General features: G+C 37.8%; 3 protein-coding genes and 1 long non-coding RNA gene across 5 annotated transcripts in view; 3 read left to right on the forward strand and 1 right to left on the reverse strand.

Annotated features, from left to right (window-relative positions):
• Positions 1-9,031: 9,031 nt before the first annotated feature.
• LOC107684432 (growth arrest and DNA damage-inducible protein GADD45 beta-like) lies at positions 9,032-10,815 on the reverse strand. Its single transcript, XM_016480683.1, has 4 exons — positions 10,618-10,815; positions 10,403-10,504; positions 10,072-10,297; positions 9,032-9,587 (listed from the first exon to the last, which is right to left on the reverse strand). The coding sequence occupies exons 2-4, from the start codon at positions 10,501-10,503 to the stop codon at positions 9,483-9,485; spliced, it is 432 nt and encodes a 143-aa protein (XP_016336169.1). The 5' UTR covers position 10,504; positions 10,618-10,815; the 3' UTR covers positions 9,032-9,482.
• An 836-nt stretch (positions 10,816-11,651) lies between these two features.
• On the forward strand, positions 11,652-14,546 carry LOC107684433 (uncharacterized). The gene is made up of 4 exons (XR_001633851.1): positions 11,652-11,712; positions 13,407-13,633; positions 13,752-13,832; positions 14,469-14,546. It is a non-coding gene; the product is annotated as an uncharacterized LOC107684433 (long non-coding RNA).
• Positions 14,547-14,991: 445 nt separating this feature from the next.
• LOC107684407 (microtubule-associated protein 1S-like) lies at positions 14,992-23,254 on the forward strand. Its single transcript, XM_016480666.1, has 7 exons — positions 14,992-15,147; positions 16,454-16,555; positions 17,747-17,829; positions 18,172-18,312; positions 18,521-21,638; positions 21,722-21,927; positions 22,117-23,254. The coding sequence occupies exons 1-7, from the start codon at positions 15,000-15,002 to the stop codon at positions 22,273-22,275; spliced, it is 3,957 nt and encodes a 1,318-aa protein (XP_016336152.1). The 5' UTR covers positions 14,992-14,999; the 3' UTR covers positions 22,276-23,254.
• A 654-nt stretch (positions 23,255-23,908) lies between these two features.
• LOC107684434 (interferon-induced protein 44-like) overlaps positions 23,909-25,965 on the forward strand; it is a 5,932-nt gene continuing 3,875 nt past the window's right edge. Inside the window, exons 1-6 of one of the 2 annotated variants that reach the window (XM_016480685.1) lie at positions 23,909-23,946; positions 24,179-24,246; positions 24,473-24,956; positions 25,064-25,115; positions 25,262-25,457; positions 25,575-25,727. In XM_016480685.1, coding sequence (XP_016336171.1) covers positions 24,479-24,956; positions 25,064-25,115; positions 25,262-25,457; positions 25,575-25,727 — 879 coding nt within the window. In that variant the 5' untranslated portion in view covers positions 23,909-23,946; positions 24,179-24,246; positions 24,473-24,478. Of the gene's footprint in view, positions 23,947-23,970; positions 24,247-24,472; positions 24,957-25,063; positions 25,116-25,261; positions 25,458-25,574; positions 25,728-25,965 lie in introns of those variants that run through there. The other variant, XM_016480684.1, reaches the window with a different exon arrangement.

The raw sequence follows: 25,965 nt of genomic DNA on the forward strand, positions 1-25,965 counted from the left end.
TGCAGTATGAGGGTGTGTATGGTTACTTTGCGTGTATTAAGCCACTTCAAGTTCAGAACAAGTCAACAAGTGAAACAAGTCATTCTAAATGCAATAATTTACTGCAGTTCTGCTAATATTATCTCTGAAAAATAGGCAGAACCGACACACCTGGGGAAAAGAGCCAAATGACAAGACAATTATCGAGGCTTTGGGAGCCTTTTAGGATTGAATTCAATAAAGACATCTAAACTCATGAAATTAGACAATTAGCATGGTCAAAGTCATCTAATGCATGACAGGAATGCTGAACACGTTGCACAAACTTCTGGAGGCAATATGACTTGTGCAGTTGCATATCAAGCAGTAACTTGTTGAGGGTGTAGTCAGTACTGTATACCGGCCTCCTGCAGTGACCTTTGGAATGTGGAATGCATGGAATGCAACGCGTGCCGTGAGTTACTGACAGCGTGGTGTGGAATTCTGACCACGGTTTTCCCTCTTTCTTAAAAATTAACAGTCACTTCGGAGTATTTACTATCAAAGACTTCAAAGACAAAATGCGCTGGTCTTTGAAGTGTACCTTTGAAGATCTCTAGCAGTATTAGATCTAGTTTTCAGGTCTAGTTTGATGCATTTTTTTAACCAAGATGCATTGAATTTCAATTTGTGCAGCCAGTAACTGACTAATGAAGCTTCTTTGCAGTGAAGCCCTATGCCGAGCCAGATTTTGTCACCCCCTAGCCATCTGTATTCAGTGCAGGATTAACCTCTCGTACAAAAGAAACGAGAAGAGCCACTTCCCTCTTTCTGTGCATTGTCGCAGTTTCTCTGGAACTCTTTTCAGCTCAGCATGCAAAGCCCACTTCCTGTTAGCTCTACTAATGACGTAATATTAGCGACAGTTTCTGGAAAAAGTGCTTGCATTGCAGAGTGTATGTTTGGAGAATTCCTGGACTTACAGTGACGTTGCAATATGACTGTATTTTCAGTAACAATAGTCAATTGTTGATAAGCAGAGGGCATATGATTTATTTATACTACCCTTCCAAATTCTGGGTTCAGTAATGGGTCAGTAAAAGCAGTTTTTTTTTTAATTCATCAAAGAGTCACAACTGTTTTCAACATTGCTAATTATAAGAAATGTTTATTAAGCACCCATTCAGAATGAGTTCTGAAGGATCATGTGACACTGAAGACTAGAGTAATGACTGCTGAAAATGCAGCTTTGCCATCACAGGTATAAATGACATATTACAATTTATTAAAATAGAATACAGTTATTTTAAATTATAATAATATTTTATAATATTAACCTATTTACTGCATTTTTATCAAACAAATGCAGCCCTGGTGAGCATAAGAGACTTCAGAAACATTTAAAAAAATCTTACCAAACTTTTGAATGGTAGTGTATAATATAATTATTTAAAATATATTTATATTAAATGTGAATATTACAGGTTTGCATATGCAAAAAAATATGCCTTGTACAAAAACAAAGCTTTACAAAAATAGCTCTGAGGTGTAAATGTGAAAAAACTGCAATCACAGATAAAGTCCAAATGTGGGGAGTGGCTAATTACTCAGATTGTTTATTCTGTAATGATATTGTCAAAAAGTGCCTACGTAGTTCAGACTAAGAGAAAACAACTATGTAATTTGGTTGTCTCTTTAGCTGTAATCCTGTTTTCTGCTTGTTTTTGCCATTTTGGAAAGAGTGAGACCTCTGTACTAGAGCACAACCAATCTGTAGTCACATAATATAACATTTGGTACATTCAGTCAAGCTTTATACGATATTTTTTATAGTTTTTCATCTCCTGGCATCTTTAAAAGGAACACTGTGTTGTGGGATGTCAGTATAATTGCAAGATAGAACACAAAGTCTTTCTCATATACTGCCTGTATTTACACATGCACTAGACAGACAGCAAAAGAACAGACAGTACACTCTACAATTATTATTACTAGCCTGTTTGCCTAATTTGTCTCTTGAGTGCAGAAACTACCTGCATAGCCAGACAGTTAGCTGGAGTCTGCCAGACTTCGACAGTTAGCTGGGCCCGCTGAATGTTTGTTAAGCCGCTGTGATGACTGCGTGATCAGGGCTGTAACCGTTGTGGATCATGCAGTCTCCCAGAGACCGATACACACAGATGCCTGGCTGCGAGCCAGCAAGTCAGGGAGGTTCAGACGGCCTGCTGTGAACATTGTAAATATGCTTTTCAACACATTCTCAGCTGGGTGAAAAAAACGTTTTAGCTGTTACTCACAGTTGATTTTTGGAATTGGGTCACTGTGGTTATTGAACAGTCTGTTGTCTGAATGAGCCATTGCAGAAAAGAAACTTCGCTGGAACAGTATTTAGTGTCTCTCTTCTGGAACTGCCAGTTTGTACTTGTATCAAACAAAATCGAAACACTGTAAACATGATTCTACTCCACCTTCAAAATAGCATTAATGGAATAGTCCTGTATAAGATATGTTTGCTCGCATCTGTCTGCCTGTTTGTTTACCATTATTGGACTGTTTCATGAAACACTTACCCTTGCACTACCAATTAGTTTAGAGACGATTCAGAGCAACTCAACAGCAGGACGTGAAAGTTAAGCCACCCTCTTGTTTATCTCTCCTGAGCAAGCACTGTTAAAATGACCTGCTCACTCAGACTTTTGGAGAGACTCATTGAAAAGATGACTTTGATGACCTAAAACGATCAGGTGGCCTTTGACCTCAGTGCTTAAAGAAGACATGAAAGAAAAAAAATAGGTAAGCAGCTGTAAATGCGTTTCCTGTTCTTTTTTTATATATATAAAATGTGTGAAAAATCACATTTATTTTTTACACTAAAAATTCTGTTACATTTTGAGTAAAAAAAAAATCTTGTAGCAATGATTCCCAGAACTTTATCATAAAAATGTGGTTGCAATGTTTCAACTATGGGATATAATTTTAGCAACATACATTTGTATAATTTACAATTCTTAAATTTGTTATTACATAATAACCAACATATTTTATCAAAATATTATTGTTTTAAAAATATTTTTTGCCTCTATGAATCCTTTTTTTTATTTACAATATCTTTTTACTTACATAGATTGTCTTATTGTCATTTTTTTGCAAATAAAATCAATTACCAAGTTTTTACTGTAGCATTTTACCATGTTTTCTCTCTCTCTCACTCTCTCTTTGCAGTGTTATCTGAGCAAGTAACAATATTTATTTAACCCTGAGCAAGGGAAAGGTTAGTTGAAATGTAATGTTATGCTCATGAATATTGGCATAAAATGTTTTCAGACTGAGAAGCATAAATTTAATGCAAGTATATGCTATGATCCGGATCTAACCATACATTAAAGATGCATTACAATGCACAATAATCAATGCATTGCACTACAGATCTGATTAAAAGTCTGACAGTTATAACAGGTTTGAAGATAAAAATCTTTAATTTTGTCTATGATTACAGCTTTTGTGCACTGTGTTTTGACTAGTTCTTAAAACCTGTGACTGCCTTCCTTTCTGCCACTGTGGTTCTGACCCTGAGCCCTGCAGAAATGTTAGGTTTGGCATTAGCGGTCGTCTCTCTCCGCCACTGCTGATTGCCCCCAGACTGATTGATTTGAGGAAACAGGAGCCTAATAATTACTTTTACATATGAGTGTGATACGTGGCTTTAGAAATGTTTGCATGATTGATTTGTTTCGGGCAACACCTAAGTTAGATCTGCTTATTAGTGGAAGTGCAATACAACTAAAAGTGAAAAACAGCTTGGTTTGATGAGGTCTTGCATTTAGAGAATGCAAACAGCCTGTGACATTGATTAAAGCTGATAAACATTCTCTGTGTCTTGGTGAGGTGGACATTGCATTAAGTTGTCCCACTTTTGCAACCCACTTCATCTGATCAGGGCTTTGTGTGTGGCATTGTGTTTGTGCAGCATGTGCTGTCAGATTACAGGTTCAGGGCTGAAGGGCGCGTGCCTGACTTCCCACTGGCTCCAGTGCACTTAACTTCTGCTAATCAATCAGTCACAGGAGGGAGTCAAATGTGTTCCCAGCTTCAGTTTAAAGGCACAGAGTGACTAATGAATGAATCTCTTTTACCACCAGTAACCCTCAGTCAGACAGATATGGTGTTTCCTGAGTGAGAGACTTTAGAGGAAGTGGAGAAACCACTGAGTGCTCTTATCAAGGTATGGTCTGCGCTCACTGGCATCACAGAAAATAAGCAGTCATAAAATACAGCACCATTATACACACAATACAGACAATAATTAACCTAGCAAATTATACACAATATTCACCCTAGAATGGAAAACTTCTTTGAAGTAGGCTCTAATTGATAAGTTATGATCTTGACGATACACCTTTTGGCGTTGGTATGATAAAACCTTGTTTTTGTTGAATGAAGAGCGTAATTTGTATTGATTTTAATGTGGCTCCCTTCAGTCGCTGGAAATCCACGCATGTGGTGTGTTGCTATTCTTTTTCGGTTCTTCCGTATTTGCAGACCATTAATCTCCAGTGTCGTAAAAAGGAAACATGCTGTGGTGACAACAGGAAATGTGGGCTGTAAAGCTGTGTATGATATGCTCATGAGTTTATTTATCATAGGACTGGCCCAGTGTTTGCAAACAAGGTCCCATTGCGTCAAGGAGAAGGGTGGGTGGATTGATGCACCATTAGGATTTAATGGTTAGTGATATGTGATGCAAGTTCAACTCTTTATCAACTGATACCTGTTGTCTTTACCTGTATTGTCTAAAATAAGTGTGCTACACACTCTTAAAAATAAACATTCTTAATTGGCATTCAATGAAGAACCTTTAACATCCATGGAATCTTTCCATTGGACAAAATGTTCTTTAGATTATTAAAATGTTCTTCAAACTAAGAAATCTTTTAGGAACTGTTCATTGAAAGGTACTTTGGGGAAACAAAAATGGTTCATCTATGGCATCATTGCAAAACCCCCCTTTTATTTTAGGAGTGTAGGTTTGTTTAGTTCCCATATGGCCACTATCTCTGCTTAAAGGGATAGTTCACCCAAAAATGAAAATTAGCCCCTTAATATACTCACCCTCAAGCCATCCTAGGTGTATATGACTTCCTTCTTTCAGATTAATCCAATCGGAGTAATATTAAAAATTGACTTTGATCTTCCAAGCTGTTTAATGGCAGTCAGCGGGTGTTGCAGTTCATCAGTCCAAAAGAAGTGAAATAAAGTGCATCCATCCATAATAAAAAGTGTCTCACATGGCTCCGGGGGGTGAACAAAGGCCTCCTGTGGCGAATCGATGCATTTTTGTAAGAAAAATATCCATATTCAAAATGTAATAATCACCTTATTCTAACTTGCGCCAACAGTTGTACGATTCGTCTGAAAGAAGAAAGTCATATATACACCTAGGATGCCTTGAGGGTGAGTAATTCATGGGCTAGTTTTTATTTTTGGGTGAACTAACCCTTTAAGAACACTTATATGGTAAAAATTTTATATTAATGCACTTTCAAATAAAATATGAATTCTACAAATGTGCAGTTCTGCTTTAGGCTATTGTTAAACAGACCTTGACATTCAGTCAGAACTAACTGAATCATTGAATCATTAGATGTCTTGTGAGTATTAAAAGTAATGTGACTGCTTTGTTTGCTGTTGCACAAAAGTGGACTGCATAATGAACGCAGTGATGAGAGGGTCTTATTTTTCTCACCGCCTGACCTTCAGAAAGAGAGGGTGACCCAGCTGCACATGACACTCGTTCTGACCCCAGTTATCAGTTATGCATGGCACATTTGAATCTGTTATGTTTCATGTTTGACTTGTGATTAAATACAAATATATTTTCTGAGTAATAAATTAAAATCCTTCACACATCTTGAATGGTTCTATCCAATATTTCTTGCATATATACTTTCTTGTATATATAACTTCTTGTATATATACTTGTATTTCCTATATATATATATATACTTGTGGATTATTGTGACGTTTTTATCAGCTGTTTGAACTCTCATTCTGGCGGCACCCATTCACTGCAGAGGATCCATTGGTGAGCAAGTGATGTACCGGTAATGCTACATTTCTCCAAATCTATTCCGATAAAGAAACAAACTCATCTACATCTAGGATGGCCTGAGGGTGAGTACTTTTTTTTTTTTTTAGCAAATTTTCATTTTTGGGTGAGCTTAAAAACATGAAGGGAATTAATTATCATGCATGTTTTAACTAAAATGACTTAACAAATTAGTATAGGTCACGATTAAACTAAAACAAGGGAACAAATTTATAAAACATGGCCACAAATTAAGTTAAGGGAATAAATTCATAATCCTAAATAATACCTACAGTATGTTTTCTTCTGCATTACATTGTACAACATATATTGTGTATATTTATAAAGCTCATAGAATATTTTCTGTTGGAATAAATATGGAAAATATTCTTTAAACCTGTTGATCAGCCTGTGATTTTCTTCATTTCATAAATAGCCTACCCTATGAATATACAGACTAAAAACATCATAATTCTAATGTGCTGTGTTCAGATTTAGACTATAATGTTTATGTCTGATGTCAAAACCCCACCATGCTCCAGGCAGTGACATGCTCAAATATAGCTCAGTCTAAGAATAGAACATGCAGTCAGACTATTCATAGCAGTGGCTGTTACCTCAGTATAGCGAGTATCGTTGTTAAAGGGCTGTGCTATTGCTGCCATGGAAATAAGAGCCTTCTGTTCCTGTTTTTCTTTTATTTTCTCCCTCCGGCTTGACGTCAGCGCAGCCCTGAAGTGCGCAGCTTAGCCCAGCAGCCGCCCAGGGTTCGCACCATGCTTTAGTCATGTCTGTCTGCAGAGGAGCCCGTCAACGTCGGCTTTGTGCACGTACGAGAGCCTTGGGGCAGAAAACACAGTTTTCTCTCGGGCTTTTACAATGAAGATACAAATATATCTGTCAGTTGTTAACTGATCCAGCACACCCAAACAATGGCCCCTGTTGATGACTGCATAAAGTGGGTGATTATTGCTCACTAACTTTCTTCTCATCACCTTTCTTGAATTGTGCCATTGTTTTTTTTTTAACCTCTCGTTCAGTAAGTGAACATTTTTTTGGCACAATGAAACTGTAAACACTGCCACATGTGAGAACACAGCTCCCTGTGAAAATACAGACATGCCTTTCAAACCCTTCCATACAGCATGATATGTTCTCAAGAAAAGACTGATACTCAGCCTGTGCAGATGTAGACATCTCTGAATCATCCGTATGACATTATTCACTTCATATTACTAAATTTGTAGTGGAATCATCCCCAGACGTCTTAGCTGGAATTTAATGGAATATGGTGTGAGTCAATGCAGTCTTGTGGGAAGTCAGAGCACACCCATAGTCTTGAAGATGTGGGGTCTAACACGTGCAGTAAGGGCAGAATCTTTCATCCCGTCTGCTTCACTGTCTGCAAAATTAATGGGACAATCATCACAGCAGACCCCCTCGTGCATGTTTTCTGTGGCCTGCAGGCAGCCTGACCTTTAACAGTCACCAAAGAAAAGGTCATTGAAGTCAGAGTGATCAAGCTATTTTTCCCTCTTTTTTTGGTCTTCTGAAGAACAGCACGAGTGTGTGACTAATAAGATGTTTGTGCATGTTTTCATGACAAGTCTATAAAGACACTGATTGTTCTTTTGAAAGAAATATCACTATATGACTAGGGCCATGTTCATACTGCAAGGCTTAGTGCTCAATTCTGATTTGTTTGGCTGTTCACATTATTTTTTTAAATGTGGCCAATATATCAGATTCAAGTGTGAATTGGACACAGTCCCAAACTGAACTGCATGCGCAAAAGAACGAAAACAAGACGGCACGAGCATGCTGTAATACGAAATTAAGCATGGAAGAATTTATAAAGTGATGTACCGTGGAAGCCAGGTAATTTGTGTGCAGGCGATAAGAAGGATGAAGACAAGAATGAGGATGATTTTTTGTTTGGTTTCCCTTCAAGTTTTGCTTGTATGGAGTTGTTACTGTAAAACTTACACCTCAGTGTCGCTCCACTGACTACCTGTCTTCAATATTAATCGAGTGAATAAAGAATTACGAGTATGTAAACTCTTAGGAGTGAATCCCGTCAGCTGAGAATTGTGATGAACGTCGATCTAGAGTGATGCAAAAGTCATGTATTCTGATATGACTATTCAGCCTGAGGTTGTATTGTAAAACATTCGACTTGTATCTGATTCAGTACCAAATATAGATTATATATTATTATAATCATATGATTCCATATGATTTGTGCTATTTACACTGTTATGAGTCACATACGTGCAAAAAAAAAAAATTCATATTTGGGCCACTTCAGCCAAAGCCACTTTGTTCTTTGCCTGACTGGCAGTATTGGAATCAATCAGTGAAACAGAATTGCTAAGCATTTTATGATCTTGTTGTGATTTGTCTGGTGGTAGTTGCTCTTTCATCCTTTTATGCAGGAAGATGTTAAAAAGCAAGTGCAGAATGTCTATCTGCAGAGTTGTGCCCTTATGTACATTTTGCACCTCTTGCAAACAAACCCGTGTTTGAGAAACAGATAAGGAGCCTCTTACGTTTGCACACATTGTGCTGCATCTAGGCTGCATGATTTATGATCCAGGATGGGGAAAAACAGGTGTCAATATGTGAACAGCTGTCTTCTTGGTAATAATATTTCTTTACCCTTAATCAGAACTGCCTGTTGTCCCACAGAACAATTTAAGTCCCTTTCTTCCTTATTGTTGTGCTTAAACTAACATGAAATGATAATACTTGACTATAAGGAAGCAAGAATATATTTAAGTAATTTTTTTTTGTTATGAGCTCTGAACTGAACGTCAGCACGTGACAGTTTTTATAATGCCCAACAAGTTGCACTTTGTTTTTAAATCTGGCATAAAAAAAACACAACAGGAACGGTTCGTTTTAAATCATGAATCATACAATTTATTTCATAAGAAAAAAAGTAAACATTTGTAAATTTATAAATAACCAAATATATTATTTGTTGTGAATGACATCAGTGTTATGCATAAATAAAAATTAAGACAATTCAGTCCTTAAATAGCAGTCTCTTTTTAAGGCAGAGCTTCTTTTCCTCTGTAGACCCATCACAATATTGTCAGGTCTGAGTCATGTGTTATTCATTCTCCCCCCACGTGGAGTGCAAAGTGCTGCCATACCACGGTCCGGATCCCCATCATCCTTGCTGCATCACAGTCCACCGACCACCCTGGTGCTCCTTTGGTCCCTCCAAAGGGTGACACCACCGATCATGCAATATGAGGAATGTGGACGAATGTCTCTAGTGTCCTCTGACACTTAGAATTCCATAATCATGGAGGTGGAAGCTCCGTAATGGACTTTTAGACAGTCCCCTTGAATTGATGAGTATGTCCTCATGACAGTTGAAGGACGACATCAATATTCCGGCTCTCTTTAGCACATTTCAGTGCACCACACCTCAGCGCTCTTGCAGGGCAATGGAGGGCACCCACTGGTTCCTGCAATGGCTTTCCTTGCAGTAACTCCCCACTTCGTTCAGCTTGAGATGCTCGGCTTGTGGGTTCTATGAGAAGGAACGAAATATGATTAGTATTGCATATCTTCTTTGACAATAGCTTGTTTGTTAACCCAGTTTGTGTTAAGGGTTTGAATTAAGGTGGGGGTGGGAGAGTGGGTGTCTTACAAGTAGCCTACAACAGGTCATTATGAATAGTATAAATGCAATTCCAGTGAGTTTTAAAACATTTCTACTAGGAACGTTAGTCATTGTACATACTGCCATAAGCTCGCGAATATAAACTGTAAGCAACCGTACGTTTTTTTGAAAACGTTTCGCTAAGCTCATTTTCGAACAGAACATTGGCAAAACTGTCATTCTTCCTTCGAATATAGGCTATAGGCTATTTAGGCTACATACCACAAAAAAACACTTGCGTTTTGTTTAAAAAGTTAGCAATTAGCTAAAGGCGACAAATGCTACATGAACAAACTGCACCCCCTCTCCCAAATGTTATACGTGTATTTGTAATATGCGTATTAATACTTACAGTTACAAGTATGCAGTGGAGGTCTCTTGGTTCGTTAGCGTTGCTGTCAGTGGAGAGCGGCTCCCCGAGGACCTGTGCTAGACGCCTCATGCCGGAGACGCGCACGATGTTGATGTCGATGTCGCAGCAGAAGGCTTGGATGAGCGTGAAGTGGATCTGAAGCGCAACATCATTCTCGTCCTCCTCATCGGTCGCTAAAACGCAGAGGACCACGCTGTCTGGATCCCTGTACAAGACAATAAATGCGTTTAATTTAATATGCACTTAGGTTTTTACAGTTTGGTCTAATGCATATCACTGAATTATATTGTAGATTGAATAAAATACTTACACATTCATGAGCTGTGCAGACTCGTAGACTCCTACTGTCAGACAGTTTTGTCGTTGTGCAGCTACTAGCAGCTCTTCAAGAGCTTCACTTACAGTCTCCATTCTTTAAAGAAAAAAATATCAGTTTTAACTTTTGAAACCCCTTAAAAATGAAAACAAATATTTGTGAGACTCATTCTTTTGAAATGCTAAGAAAAACAAGTAACGTTAACTTACTTTCTGTCAGTGCTGTTGCATCCAACAAGTTCTTCCAGTCATGTTTGTCATTAAATTATATTATAATCCAGAAATCGAAATTTCCTCAAAATAATATAATTCCAGTCGATACGGCGATCTTTGACGGCAGTACTAATCCACAGTCATTTCGAGTGGTTTCTCTCTCGCGCTGCTCAGATACTTCTCTCTACGATACCGTCTCGATTCATGTTCGACGTGAAGCTCTGGGAGCCGGAGTTTTATAGCAGGAGAAGCGTAGTAGGCGTGGTTGAAACTGCAGCCGAGCCGAAACCTCACGCTAATTGGCCCCGGAGGTTTCTATGGAGTCTCCTATTGTGTGAAGTATTGTGTCAACTGCAGTTGTCTTTGTGTAAGGAACGATCAAGGAGCTATTCTCCAAAATGAAATCCTGCAGACTAATTTGTTAAAAATGAAAACGCATGAATATTGATTTTTTTTTTTGTCAACTGCAACCCAGCCTACACGAAGTACCCTTTGAGTTTTTCAATATTGTTAACCTTTTAAAAGATAACAAATACATGATTAGATATTATATAAAAATATAGATGCATATTATTTTTGCATGACTTTTTAACATTTAATTATTTATTAATTATTTTTGTTTATTTTGCTGTTGACATTTCTGTCAATCTCACAAAACTTTTTGTATTAGGTTTTTTTTTTTGCAAAAGACGTTATGTTTGCACATTAAATAATTAGTAAAAATAATGCATCATAATATGAACTTATATACGTGAGACTGCTACATGCTAAAAATGCATTCAGAAAAAACAGTCCATAAAAAGAATATTAAAATGCATTACTTAACCATCTGCATATATTGACTCAAATTAGAAATACACATTTATTAATGTTAGCGTAATTCATTGCTTGATGCAAATGTAATCCAATTTTCATAACTATTTTGAAAAGCATTTATTAAACACTCATGAACCCCTGTTGCTGTAATCTTTGTCCAGCGCTCCACCTGGTGGCAATAATTACCTTCTCGTGGAGGCCTGAGCACGAGGACAGGAACATGTGTGGGCAATGGCATGCCATGGACCTCAGAAATTAAGATGATCACTCACGAAGGTACTCATTCGGTGATTACATCAAAACTAATCACTTTAAAAATTACATGAACTTAGTTGGTTTCGGTGACAATGGTTAGATATCATACGCTTAAACTGTTCAGCTTTAATGTTATGTTAGTTATAATGTGGTAGCCTACAACAAAATAAAGAAGAGCTGTGAGTCGAAACACGGAGGGGAGGATTACCTGAATGTTAGAGGAAAATCATTTTGCATGATAATAATCTGCTCAATCAGTGCTGTCATGATTACATCAGTTGAATAAAATTAGTTTGACAAAGTTTGTAGGACCATAAATCAACTGTTGACGACGTGTTTATTATCTTAATCCTGACATTAATATGGCCTTGCAAGCAGAGTCAGCTAATAGCTCTTCAGTTTTGTAAAAAGACCTCGCTCCATAGAATGATCACAAAGTTAGTAGCCTATTATAAAATAATAAAGCAATAAATAACTCAGACGATTACATTCTTGTAGTTCATGTAGCATACACAATTTAACTTTAAATTTACCATTTGATATTTCTCAATTTTTATATAATATCAACATTCACGCACTTGATTCAAATATTTGAGAATTAGTCAGACTTTTTAAATCTATACTTAACATATTTCTTATGTTTTGCAAACAACATCTGGCCTATAATGTCAATAAATAAAGTAAATGTAACGTAAGCATCTCAATGTGCTTTCTCAATGTGTGTGTGTGTGTTTGTAATACATATATACACACATACCTACGTTATCATTATACATACATACTGTACAATATGATTACATGTACTTAGTGCTTAGTTTAAGAAATATTAACATGGGATTAAAACGACTGAGGCTTTATTTCTAATTTTCGGAATTAGGCTAGAATTACTCCATCACTGTTCTGCCACCCCAGACATCCATTGCCTTTGGGTCTGTGCCTTACAGGTTGCCTCATTAGTACCTGAAGAAAAACCACTGACCCTGGTTACTCTTCATACATGCCCCCAATCATCTGTTCCTAATTTTCCTATAATAAATTAAGTAATTTATAGATGAATTTCAGTAGATTAATTTAAAAATGATAATGAAAATATGTTTTTTAATGATTTACTTTGATTATCAGCTCAAAGAGCCACACAATTTTTTTGGATTTTATTCAGAGATTTGTCAACCTCTGCTGGTGTTTGTCAACCTCTGCTGGTGTGTGAGGGTATTGCACTAATAACGGCTAATACTAAATATATAGAAGTTTCTTTTAAAAAGAACAACTAAGAAACTAACACTTCAACCCTAACAGATCAGGATATAAATGTAAAAACATAAACAACAAATTAAAATTTCCTATATTTTTCAAACTATATAACTTCAACTAATAAGTAGGCCTATACTATGTAAAATGCTTATGGTGTTTATGAAAAATATTGTAAAGTGTTACAGAAAAAAATGTAGCTTTTGGGGGTTCCTGGGTTTTCTGAAATTTTGGGTGGGGTCCCTGAGTCTGTAAAAGGAAACTCGTGGTTTATAAAAGCATACAAACAAAGGCATAAGCAGACATGTATACAGAATACATGGTCACTCTGAGTTAGAACACAAAGTACATCTGCAATATCAGGCATTCTGCTGATATTTTCCCTCATAAACTACCAGAAATATGGCAGTATGGCCTTGCATGAGCTTAACATGTGTCACTGAGGGTCGTCATTATGAATTTTGCAGCAGGTGATCTTGAATCCATTTATAAAGAGCAGCTCTTCATCACACCATGAGACCACTGACCATCTTCTGCTGTGGAGACCAAGGTAACTTTCAGTATCATGGTTAGTGGACGGATCATCCTTATTGCTGCTGCTTCTGCCCTGTCCTTCATTCTCACAAGCTGTGATGACTCACTTGACAGTCACTCTTTGGAGAGTGCTACAAAAACACAGGATGAGAACAATTTGGTGAGTTACGTATTTTTCCCTGTCTTTCATGATGGAACACTGGAAAAAGAAATGAGAAGAACCAATCATCTTGAATAATCTCAGGAAATGGATTTAAAAAATGTAAATTATTTTACAGATCGAGGCACTGCAAGAGGATCTTGAGAAGTTAAAGAATAAACTGCCACAAACCGGAAAAAAGTTTAGCCTACTTCCTTCGGTAATGTAGCATTTCACACAAATGGAGAACATTTACACTCTTTTTTTTCAATTCTACCCTCATGTAGAAATAGTTTTAATCATAATTATGTGACTTCATTCTCTGATTGTCAGGATCATGGACCTGTTTTGTTATGTTTTGCCCCCGTTTCTGTTCCTGTGTTCCCTTATTTGGTCATGTTCCTGTCCTTGTTTAGTTAATTAGTCATTCTGTGCACCTGTGTTTGGTAATTGTCCTGTGTTTATAAGTTCTTGTCTGTGCATTTCTCCTCTGTCGGGTCTACTTGTTGGATGTTGTGTGTTTCCCGTGTTTCTGTTGTGGATTATCCCCTGTGATTCCTGGATTAAAGACTTTTGCTTGTACTCCACGTTTCTCTCTCGTTCCTCCCACTGCACTTTTTTCACTTTGAATTGAATCATTTACAATGAATATACAGTTGTCACAATATGTACTCATTTTGTTGTCAAGTCAAATGCATGGAAACAAAGATGTTAACATTATGCTGTAATGATTTTACATAGATAATAAGATGTAGGCTACCCATGACGTCATACACTGCAATATGCGTGTTTGTTCATGTACTGTTATTACATTGACCACTTCATTAATCATACGTGAACTTCTTTTTATCTAAAGTGTGATGCAGGTGAGCAGTGTGCAGTACGTAAAGGTGCAAGAGTTGGCAAGTTATGCGGCTGTCCACAAGGAACATCGTGCCAGTTTTTATTTTGAAATGCCTTTAATAAGACAAAGACAAAAATCTAAAATTTTTCCTGATGCCGTGTTGCCTTTTACTTTTTTCATATTACTGCTGTGTAAAATGCATGGAAATGTAAAATAAAGTCTACTGAATGAATATCTACTGAATGGTTTACTTGTTTTGCTTTCCTTATTTACAGTGTGTGTGTGTGTGTGTGTGTGTGTGTATATGTCACACACATATATATATATATTATTTGATTTACAAATTAATATGATTATATAGGCTGTTAAATGCATTCCTTAAAAAAAAAGACATTTCAGATTTCTGAGAATAGTGATGCATGCAACAAATCGGTCTGAATACCGACTTCGATTGGTCAGCTTCAGTTCCATTCAAATTATCCGCCTGTTCCTTCAATAATGCTTGATTGTTTGTGTATTACATCATAGGAATAACTTTCCAACATGGCGTCGGGTCTAACGGCAGCGATGGAATCAGAGGACCTGACAGCCCATCCTGGATTCAGCAATGACAAATACTCGATGTTGATTGTCATCGGTGCGCTCTATAGACCGCATATACTGGACTATATTGTGGTTGAGATTGAACGAGGTATTGCTTTTTTACATTTTGGATTTAGAAGAAATTAATATTAACACCGTTAATCAATGCTGTTTTCATATTACATTAGAGATTACCATTGTCTCTCGTATCTGTATGTTATAGAACAGGTTGCGAGCATTCTGGATATTTCATTCTTTGATTTGAAGATTCACTGGTTGCCTGGTGAACTGAGATGAAACGCAATCATACAATGTTACTTATTGCGCCAGACAGCATCTCTCGCCTTCAGCAATAAATGAGAATTTTTATTTTATCATTTATTATTATTATTATTGTTATTATTATTATTTACACAATATAGTTCCACAATCTTTCCTTCACACTGTATGTAGCGTTTAAAGCAGCAATGCCATGCTCTGGGACAATATTTGTGCAGCTGTTCTCTGCACTGCAGTGTTATAGCATCAAGACAGCAAAAATAGCCTCCTTGTGCATCAGCCCTCTAGTATGCTTAACTACATTATTTGCTTTACATGTTGATTAGTGATTATATAGAAATGAATGTGTCGTTTAAGTCATGACGTGTTCTTCAGGGTGCCCAACAGTTTAGACAGGGCTCTGCATGTTTACACCCACCTCAGAAAATAAGAATAAGAAAAATCAATAATTTTGACCCATACGATGTATTTTTGGCTATTGCTACAAATATACCCCAGCGACTTAAGACTGGTTTTGTGGTCCAGGGTCACATTTGTCAACAAAGAAAGATGATAAAAAGTTCACTGGAAAATTAAATAAAAGCAAATATGGAGAGAAAAAATGTTTTATTTAGGTTTTGCCTCACACAGGAGCAATTCGCCAGGTTTTAAATTTTACTTAGAATATTACAATATTGCTTTAGTTTATTGTCAGTCCACCCCTTCCTATCCATATCAGGAAATATACCTGATTTAACTGCTATTTATACCAACACTGTTAGATGTTTTCTTATTTCAGTCCTAGCAGTGATGTGTCGGCTTCTTTTTTTGGTCATAAGAGATGTGAACATGCTGTTCAGAGGCTTTTATATTTCATGAGTCCAGAGACCAGTGCCAAGACAAGGCTTTTTTGAGGGCTAGTCAGCCAACCATCTCATTTGTCTCTGAAAGCCACATTGTGTCTCACATGATGTTTCAGTTACATGCTGACTGCAGTGCTTTTGCTCTGGGGGGTTTAGACAGCAGTTCATTCAAATCAACATTTATTGTTTTTGCAATAAACCCAGTTCATCAAGTGTCAAAACATACATTAGCACACGTTGTGATGTATTGAGTTTATATTCAATTTTACATATATTTGCATCGCCTTAACACAGGTATCCGTGCATGGGATGTGGACCTGACAGTGTGTAATTTGGATGAGCAGCTGAAACTTTTTGTTTCTCAGCATTCTTCTTATCAATCCAAAGACATAAGAGGTAAGGGTCGCCTTCGTTTGGGTTTGCAGTGATTGAAATGAGCTTCAAGTACAGTAGGCTACACGTTTAAAGAATACTGGGCTATCTTTTGGTGCCCATTTGAAGCACATGCTATATGTGTGGGATGCGATATTATGAATTAACAAAGAAGCAACTGTGTAGTTCAGTCCCAGCATTCAGCTCCATATACAGTATCAGACATGCGCAGACATGCACCGCATTATTCCAGTAAATAATGGAATATGGTCATATGAAGCCAATATTTCAGTTTCTAGACATCTGAAAATGAAAACAGGCATATTCTATACCGAAAGAATTATGGGTCATGCAAACACAAGAAAAGTAGAAAACGAACATGTATGCATTAGATTATTCAGAATATGCTAATTACCATATATATAGGGGAATTGCAATATCCACTGAGCACATAAATCTATTCTAAAATAAAGTCTTAATATGGACTTTTATGAGAAAATGATGTTTATATAAATCTGTTTCTTGCTTAGTTTACATGTAGAAACCCAATAAATGATTGTTCATTACAGCCATTCTGATGTAAAAAGGCAGAAGTATGTTTTTTTACTGGGAGAGAATCATTTATTTATCATAATTTTAATATTTATATTGTGTAATGAGAACTGTCTAAACTGCACACAGTTGCAGCTTCTGTACAGCTTCTATTATTCAGTAAAAGTTGTAGGTTGCTATTTCAGTAGACACAGCAGAAAGACAGGAAGGAAGTGCTTTCTACCAATTGTTCAGACTTTGGCTGCTGTGGAAAAACAGTTCTGGAACATTTTGTTGCAGTAGTTTTGAAAGTGATTTTTGCTGACAAATTATATAGAGGTTTGGAGCTCTAATACTCAGAGAAAACGTTTTACATTTGCATTAGCCTACTCTGGTTGAGAATTGACTGTCAGCATCAGAACACTTTGAAGTGATGATTTAAAAAGATTACGGCATATCTAAATATTTAAGCTCTTGCGCTGTAGAATAGTGCAGTTTTTTTCCACTTTAAAATTTGGTGCAAATTTAGTTGATTTAACTTATTGTGTGTTCCTTTTTATTAGTAGATTAGCAATGCATTCATGTTTGCTATTGAGAAATGCACATATGCATGACATATTTGTGTACTTAATTCTAATTAATTCCCTTTTTAATTTTGTCTGTCTCCCAACAATCCCATCATAGGTCAGAAGACATTTAATTTCAGTTCAGATGTACTGGACATTAAAGTTGTAATAAATCCATCTGAAGGGTTTCTCTACTCTGAGGTATGTGACTGAAAGGCATCTCTTCTTCTGTTCTTCAATTCCATTTGTTTGTATTACATGACAATAAATAAATGACAAGGGTCACATTACATATGTTAGGGCTAAAATTATACAGTGCCTTGGCAATATTAGACACCATAACCAATTAAAATTTTTGAAGCTAATTAAACTCAAATTTTAAAATGAATGATTGATGAATCATTTTGTATCATTTTGTAATACTTTTTAGAGGCACGTTTTTTCAGTAATAACAGATTGAAATGTAATATGCATATACTTTTTTAAATTGTTAAATATACATTTAAATATTTTCACAATTTAGAAAATATTTTTGCAATTCAGGTCCACAGCTTGATATCATCCACACCTCAACACAAATTGCTGGTGCTCACAGGACAGTCTCTTGAGGACTCCGGTGATCTGGTTCTGCACACGGGCCAGTTCACTCCAAATAATTTCACCCAGATCTTTTCAGATGAAGAGGTTTGTCGTACTGTAAATGTGTATGCAAATATTTTAATGTCCTTTTGTTTTAACTGTTCTCACATTAGCTATGGATTTGAAAAACTGTCGATCTTTGTATATAATATGACTTTTCTGAGCATTACAAATGATTCTGTTGTACAGTAATATAATAGCTTTTTTTTCATATATTTGAATTCATGCCTTGTTTTCTGTACATTTCCAACAGATTCAAGCTCTTTTAAATTCTGTTAGCATGCATGGCAAAGCAAACCTCACCTTAAGCTGCCCTAAAACTGGCAAATGGAAAAACTTTGTGCTAGGAAAGCACAACATACATGACATTATTGACATTAAGGTGAATCCTCTAATGGTACTACCCAAAATGGGGGGCCTTCAGGAGTTCACGGACCACCTTTTTGAGTCCTCAGAGCCACAGTCTCCATTTGACCTCTTAGAGCCTCCTGGGACAGTAGGATTTCTCAAGCTTTGCCGTCCGTGTTGTTATGTCTTTCCAGGCGGGAGAGGCGACTGTGCTTTTTTTGCTGTCAATGGCTTCAATGTTTTGGTCAATGGTGGAGCAGATCCACGCTCTTGCTTCTGGAAGCTTGTCAGGCATTTGGACCGTGTTGACTCAGTGTTGCTTACACATGTTGGAACAGACAACCTGCCGGGAGTTAACAGCCTGTTGGAGAGGAAGGTCGCAGAGCTTCAGGAAAATAAAACTGACTCACAGGAAAAGGAGCAATGGGCAAAGAATGTAATCTCTCCAGAGCTTGGTGTGGTTTTCCTCAATGCCCCAAACAGACTTAAAAAACTTCATGGTGATCCTAATGTACTACGAAGCAGTGATCTAGCAGCACTTATTTTACAGCATTTGGAAAAACTAAAGATCTCACCAGAACCACTTTTACGCAATTCGAGTGGCTCCATAGAACCAGTTATTCTCTTCCAAAAAATGGCAGTGGGATGTCTTGAACTTTACATCCTAAATCCAGTCAAACGTAGCAAAGAAGTAGAGTCTTTCATGAATAACTGGCCAGATAATAGTTCCAAATCCAAGAGTTTAGATGGTCACCTAACCTCTTTGGTCTCTATATGTGCTTTGCTTGTTTGGCATCCTGCTAACCCAATGGAGAAAATCATCAGAGTCCTCTTCCCTGGCTCTACACCACAAGGGAAGATAATGGATGGTCTGGAGAGACTGAAGCATCTAGAGTTTCTCAAGCGGCCTGTAGTATGCTCCAAAGATTTTGAAACATCAAAATCAGAAAAGAATCCAAAAGGTGCAGACAGTCAGGATAGTCCCAAATCTGGTAAAAATGAATCCAGACTAAGCAATGGTGCTTCAAAGGACCGAGCTCTTCGTGGAGATCTAGAACTAAAAGACAAAACCAAAGGCATAAATGGAAATTATCCAAAAAGTGAAGAAAAGCTGAAATCTGTAGAAAGCAATGTGAAACATAAACCCTCCAGACTAGTTACAAGAAAGGAGTCCTTGAAGGACAGAAGCAATGAAAAAACAAACATATCAGACTCAAAGAAACAAGAAAATGGACAAAAAAAAATGTCAGGTAGCAAGGATTCTACGATGAGAAGACCAAAGTTAGATAGCAAAGCCGAAGAGATAAAGTCTCTTGGGAAAGATATCAAGAAAACCTCCACTGGATTACTGAACTCAAATAAGCCCGGCAATGTAAAAAATGAAGCAAAATTGAACAAACAGGCTGAGCACAAAGCTAAAAACTTTAAATCGAACAAGGAGCAGCAAAATCAGAAGTTGTCAACAGACTCTGAAGATGTAAATCGCTCTATGTCTTCACCAGAAGATATGACAGCAGCATTTCTGGAAATGGATCAAGAGCATCATGAATTACATGTGAAGAGGCAAACTGTTGACTCTGGGAACCTGAAAAATGTCTTGACGGGTAGTGTGCAGTCTCAGTGTAGTAGCATAGTAAACCCTAGCAAGGCTGCAGCATCTGCAAGACCCTCTGTCAAAATAAAAAATGAGCACAGTGTGAATCTAGACCTCACTCCCACTGAATATACTTTGCTCGATGGGGCTTTGAAAGATAATCTTTCAACAAATGGGCCTGAGGAAGTTTGTGTCAGTCCTGATGAAATGACGTTAGAGCTAACATCTCCTAGATCAGGACCAAATAGTGCTGGTCATACTCCTTATCACTTGTCACCTGAAGAGACCTGGGCCTCAAAAGATCATAGTAGCTTTGGGGTTAAGATGTGTCTTGGTTCAGAGAGCCAGCAAATGGCATTATCCAAGTTTTCAGAGTCTGGGTGCCCTAAAAGTAACCAAGAGAGCATCTCAACTTCTTCCAAAGAGAAGCATTCTAGCTTCCTGTCTCTTAGCTCCTTCAAGGATATAATGCCTGATATATCTCCCACTGTTACCACCACTCACTCAATGCCTGCGGAAGTAAGTTCACCGCAGTCCACTGAGGTTGATGAGTCATTGTCGATGTCTTTTGAACAAGTGCTGCCAACGGTGAGCGAGTCCACCAACGAAGACGAAACATCCTATTCCAATGGACACCATGTCAGTTCTGATTTCAAAGTAGGGATGTCTTTGTCTTTAAAGAAGCCTCACACTCAGAGGGCACCTCATGATGGTCCAGACGGGTGTCCGTCCGGACCTCAGGGTCTATTGTTTGATACTACCCATGATGTTGACCTATGCTTGGTCTCTCCATGTGAGTTTAAACATTTCAAACCGGTTGGTGATCAAGAGGATCCACTCTCACCAGGTTTTAGGAACACCAGCCCGTTGAACCTTTCTGATGATAGTGACCACTCCCAAGACGCAGCTAAACCACTTCCACCTTCATGTTCAGGTAATAAGGCCAGTCATCCAGCTCAGGAGACCCCTCTTACTTCTAGCAGTGACTATTTCCCAATGGCAACAGACTCAGATGTACATCCGTGTGTAGAGGATTGCCCATCCATTTCAGCAGACGGACTTCTGGATTCTGATGAAGAAGGTGGTGTCCACCTGCAAACGCAGGACCTAAACGATGGTTTGAATTCTTACAGAGGAAATCACCCTTTGCCAAAGGATCCCCCACCCGCACCTGTGAAAGACTTACCTCCTCTTCCCCCTCAGCCTGGTGCCTGTATGCCTGATCCTGTTAGCGGTGTAAAGTCTGCAACAAAAGGCAGAAAAGCTGCAGGAGTTACACAGAGGTTAGCATCTTCTAGTGTTTCAACACAAGGCACCAAAACCAGAGCTGGAAGTCAGGGTACTTCCGTTAGTGGCTCGAGAAGCAGCTCAGCAGGAGACATAATGGCTAGTCGTAGCACAGGCTCCACTTCTAAAAGATCCACAACAGGTTTGAACTGATCTTACATTGTTAATTTTTGTATGCAAATACATATTTATTTAGCACTGACTTGTGTCTTGATTCATCAACAGGTAGCAAGGTTGGCACTTCAATATACTTGGACCTGGCTTACCTTCCATCAAGCCATGCAGCTTCCACTATTGATGTTGAGTTCTTTTGCCGCTTGCGATCGTCCTGTTACATAATAAGTGGGGATGACACACTCAAGGAAGGCTTGATGAGGCCCATTCTGGACGCATTATTAGAGGGAAAATCTGTATGGCCTGAGGACGTGCCGGTATGTATGAGTATATATATGTGACAGAATTCAGTTTAGGTGCACTACAGAACTCTGGTCTCTCTATCACCATCTGTGGTTAATATATAAAAATGCAAGTTACTTGTAGAGTTATTCTGTAATGCACCTTTAAAATCTACAAATTTTTAAGGGAATACTGTCACACACTTAGTCTGTATCATCTTCCAGGTGACCCTGATTCCCACGTTTGAATCACCGATGATGCATGAGTGGTACCGGGAAACCCAAGAAAAACAACGGCAACTGGGAATTACAGTGCTAGGCAGCAACAGCACTGTGGCTATGCAGGAGGAGACATTCCCTGCTTGTAAAGTAGAGTTCTGCTAGATGGACAGTAATGGCACATGCTTTACATTTACCATTTGTGTATCCCATGTTTATTTAAAGTCACACATACACATTTTTACCACTGTAGATTTGTATGTTCTTGGCAGATGCTTTATCAAACAAATATTGTGTTTGTGAAAGATTTCTTAGCAGGTGGCTAAGGCCTAAAATACACAGTAAAATCACAAGTATTAAATCAACACCCATAGATGTATTTACTCTAGGAGTATAACTGCACTGGTTCATTATTAAGAAGAGTATTTACTAGATTCCCACTTTGCAAAAATAGTTGTAATTAAATACTGCAAACTTTAATATAGCCCAGAGTTCAAATCAAATTGCATTGTCACATTATACCTGTGCATGAAGACCACTAAAAACAGTCATTCAGACAGACAAACAAATTAGCAGTGCCAGTGGAGTTTAGATTAAGGATGGCACAGTATTTTTATTTAAATTGTGCATACAGATCAGATCACACAACATGATTAAAAAGAGAGCTATTTTTTTACTTTGAGATTTACTTTGTTTTGGGTTGCTCTTAAAGGATGGTATTTAAGCCATTTCCCAGTCCCTTTGACTGTTTGGGGACCAGTAGCTTCACACTAAGTCACACAAATATTGTATGAATGCAGTGCATTATAATAGAATATCACTACGAAATCTGTAGAAATATGACGGCATGAAACGAACATTTTAGTTCATCCCATTTGGAAATGTGATGAGTGGTAGAAGTGCCAACTGCTTGACACCAAGTATACAGTAACTTCTAACTGCAGTGCAGAGGCTCTAATATCTACCGTATACCTACTGTGTTTCTGTTAAATACTGACTGCTGTAGGGCATACTGGCCTTTATTAATTAATTTTTTAGATGCATCTCCTTAATTCAGCACTGTAAAAAGAATGTCTGGTAAGTTTGTAGGGTTCAAAATAATTTTGAATCCCTGTATTGCTACACTCACATAGAGGAAAGTTTGTAGGCCTATACGTATATGTAATATGAATGATATGAATTAAAACATTAAAATGTCATTGTAAATGCTGTGCTGATTCTTTGCCAGTATGATAAGATAACAAACACACAATGCATAGAGACATGATTACTGAAAACCGTCAACCAATATGGTGGATAGAGTTATAGAGTCTAAATATATAAATATATTTCATTCAGTACTGAAAATTATTAATAAAAATGGTTCCAGCTAATTAAACTGGACTGTTTTACCAAATATATGTGTGCAGTGTATTTGTTATGCATACATTAGCTTAACAATGTTAACGGTAAATTCTGAAAGGATCAATGTAAATGTTGGTTCTCCAGTGTTTTGTAGCGTAATGTAGATCAGTGGTTGCTGCCTAATTTGAGCATTTCAAATCAGTCACTTATGAGGTTCCATTTAGGTTCAGATGAAGAAATTGTATAGTATTACAGTCATTCTTGAGAAGTGGGACAAAACGGTGCAAAATTGAAAAAATAAAACCTTGTACTCAGACAAATGAAACTACATTTATGTATCTTATATGTACTAAGCTATGGACCTGTTTTGTCCCACGTCTCAAGAATGACTGATTTAGTGTTTGCCATGATGGAATCCACCCATGATATCTAGGCGAGTCCGACAGAGTTGACCAATGAGATCCACGGCAGGGCGGGGTTTGCGCCTAAGAGGTTTGTGGAAAAAGTCAGGCATTCAAGGGTCACGATAAAACATTTGGGAATTGGGATACAACTGTCACATGCACTGTATGAGTGTGGATATTAAGTAAATCAGTATATTTAATCTAGAAACGATTATACTGTAAACTGATTTTCTGTAACCTGGCTCAAGCAATCCTGCGCCGCCACTCAAATGACGTTTTATTTGTATGACGTACGACGTAAGTTTCGTTTCTGTTAAAAGGAAATTAATCTGTTTTGGGTTACCGACTGAGCTAAAGAAAGCAGACGAATCCGACGTCTTGTACCAAGGTGAGCTGATTTAAATCAATACATTTCTTTTGCATGTTTAATATAATGTGACACTTTTATTTACTAATTCTTTCACATGAACTTGGTTCGAGGCAATACTATATACGTTGTACTTTACTGTATGTGTTGTAGCCTACATATTTTTCAAAATACTTTTAAAATGACTATTTCTTTCTATTTTTGTCATAACAGCATGCTTTAAAAATGTTTATTGAATGTTTTTCAGATCATTATGAGCACAGTGACATCCAGCTTGAATGAATGGCAGAGGAAGAAGCTCTGCTCATTGTTCAACCATGCCAACCTCAGCCTGCTGTTCAAAGCAAGTGTGCATGGCTACAATGCTACTACATTTCACCAAAAGTGCAATATGCAGGGACCAACTGTCATTGTAGCTTACAACAAGTCTGGATATGTTTTTGGAGCTTTTGCTAGCAAGGATTTTCGTCAAACCAACCAAAATATTGTGGATGACAAAGCTTTTCTCTTCAGCTTTAATGACAAAGAAATTAAAGAAGATCCTTTGCGTGTGGTCAGTGGAAATCCCCAGTATGCTTTCACTGACAGTGGTCCAAACTTTACCTCTTTGGTATTCCTTTACAATAACACAGTCACCGTCTACAGTAATCCAGGAACGTACCAATTTGATCCACAGAAGATGCATGGGAATGACGTACAGCTGACAGAATGTGAGGTGTACAGAGTGGAAGGTTTGTATCATTTTGTGCTACTTTTCAGATAATTGCTGCTGAGAGAGTAATGCACTTTCAGAAATGGTTGTGTGAATAACTTGTGCTCTGGTTTGGATTCTCACCAGACTGTGGAGGACTCATGGAGAAACCATGGCGAAATGTGCAGTGGAACTCTGAGTGAGTAAAGTAAACCAAAATCACTCTCTTCTGTAATAGTACAGATGTTACTTTGGTCTGTTTTCATTTATTTAAAAAAAAAAATGCTTCTGACTTACTGTTTTCCCAGAAATGCTTTGAAAATTTGACAATGATAATGTTTTTAGGAGAAGGAAGGTGCTTTTAAGCACCATCTCTGGCTGGAAGCCTTCTGTTGGCTCAGTCAAACAGGCTCGGATTCTTCTGGTGGGTTCTGTTGGTGCTGGGAAATCAAGCTTCTTCAACTCCATCAACTCTGTGTTCAAGGGTTACGTGAGCAGCCAGGCTAACACTGGCACTGCTGGCACCAGTTTGACTACTCAGGTAGACATGATTTTTCCACCTCTGATGTTTTTTGGAGTGAAATATTGTGCAAAGTATTAGTTATACAAAGTTTCTGTATGTACCTGAAAATAATTGGCATATGTTTGTGCCATGTAGTTTCGTACCTACTACATCAAGCCAGGCAGCGGTGTCAGCCATGTTCCCTTCTCTCTGTGTGACTCGATGGGTCTGGAGGAGGGTGTGAACACCGGTCTGGATATAGATGATTTTGCCAGCATTTTGAAGGGTCACATTCAAGACAGGTATCAGGTGAGAACTTTAGGTAAAGGGTGATCATAATCAGTAATAGGGAAGTTGTGGCCTAATGGTTAGAGAGTCGGACTTGTAACCCAAAGGTTGTGGGTTCGAGTCTCGTGCCGGCAGGGATTGTAGGTGGGGGGAGTGAATGTACAGTGCTCTCTCCCACCTTCAATACCACGACTGAGGTGCCCTTGAGCAAGGCACTGAACCCCCAACTGCTTCCCGGGCGCTGCAGCAAAAAAAAAAA

The sequence above is a fragment of the Sinocyclocheilus anshuiensis genome, unplaced genomic scaffold (assembly GCF_001515605.1).
Source record: "Sinocyclocheilus anshuiensis isolate Anshui unplaced genomic scaffold, SAMN03320099.WGS_v1.1 scaffold301, whole genome shotgun sequence".
NCBI classification, from domain to species: domain Eukaryota; kingdom Metazoa; phylum Chordata; class Actinopteri; order Cypriniformes; family Cyprinidae; genus Sinocyclocheilus; species Sinocyclocheilus anshuiensis.

Coding starts and splice junctions, on each gene's coding strand:
- LOC107684432 (XM_016480683.1), bottom strand. CDS start 10,503: ATGGAGACTGTAAGTGAAGCTCTTGAAGAGCTGCTAGTAGCTGCACAA. Junction 10,298..10,402: donor TCTGCACAGCTCATGAATGT/GTAAGTATTTTA, acceptor TGTCTTGTACAG/GGATCCAGACAGCGTGGTCC. Junction 9,588..10,071: donor TCCACTGCATACTTGTAACT/GTAAGTATTAAT, acceptor TCCTTCTCATAG/AACCCACAAGCCGAGCATCT.
- LOC107684407 (XM_016480666.1), top strand. CDS start 15,000: ATGGCGTCGGGTCTAACGGCAGCGATGGAATCAGAGGACCTGACAGCC. Junction 18,313..18,520: donor AGATCTTTTCAGATGAAGAG/GTTTGTCGTACT, acceptor CATTTCCAACAG/ATTCAAGCTCTTTTAAATTC. Junction 21,928..22,116: donor TATGGCCTGAGGACGTGCCG/GTATGTATGAGT, acceptor ATCATCTTCCAG/GTGACCCTGATTCCCACGTT.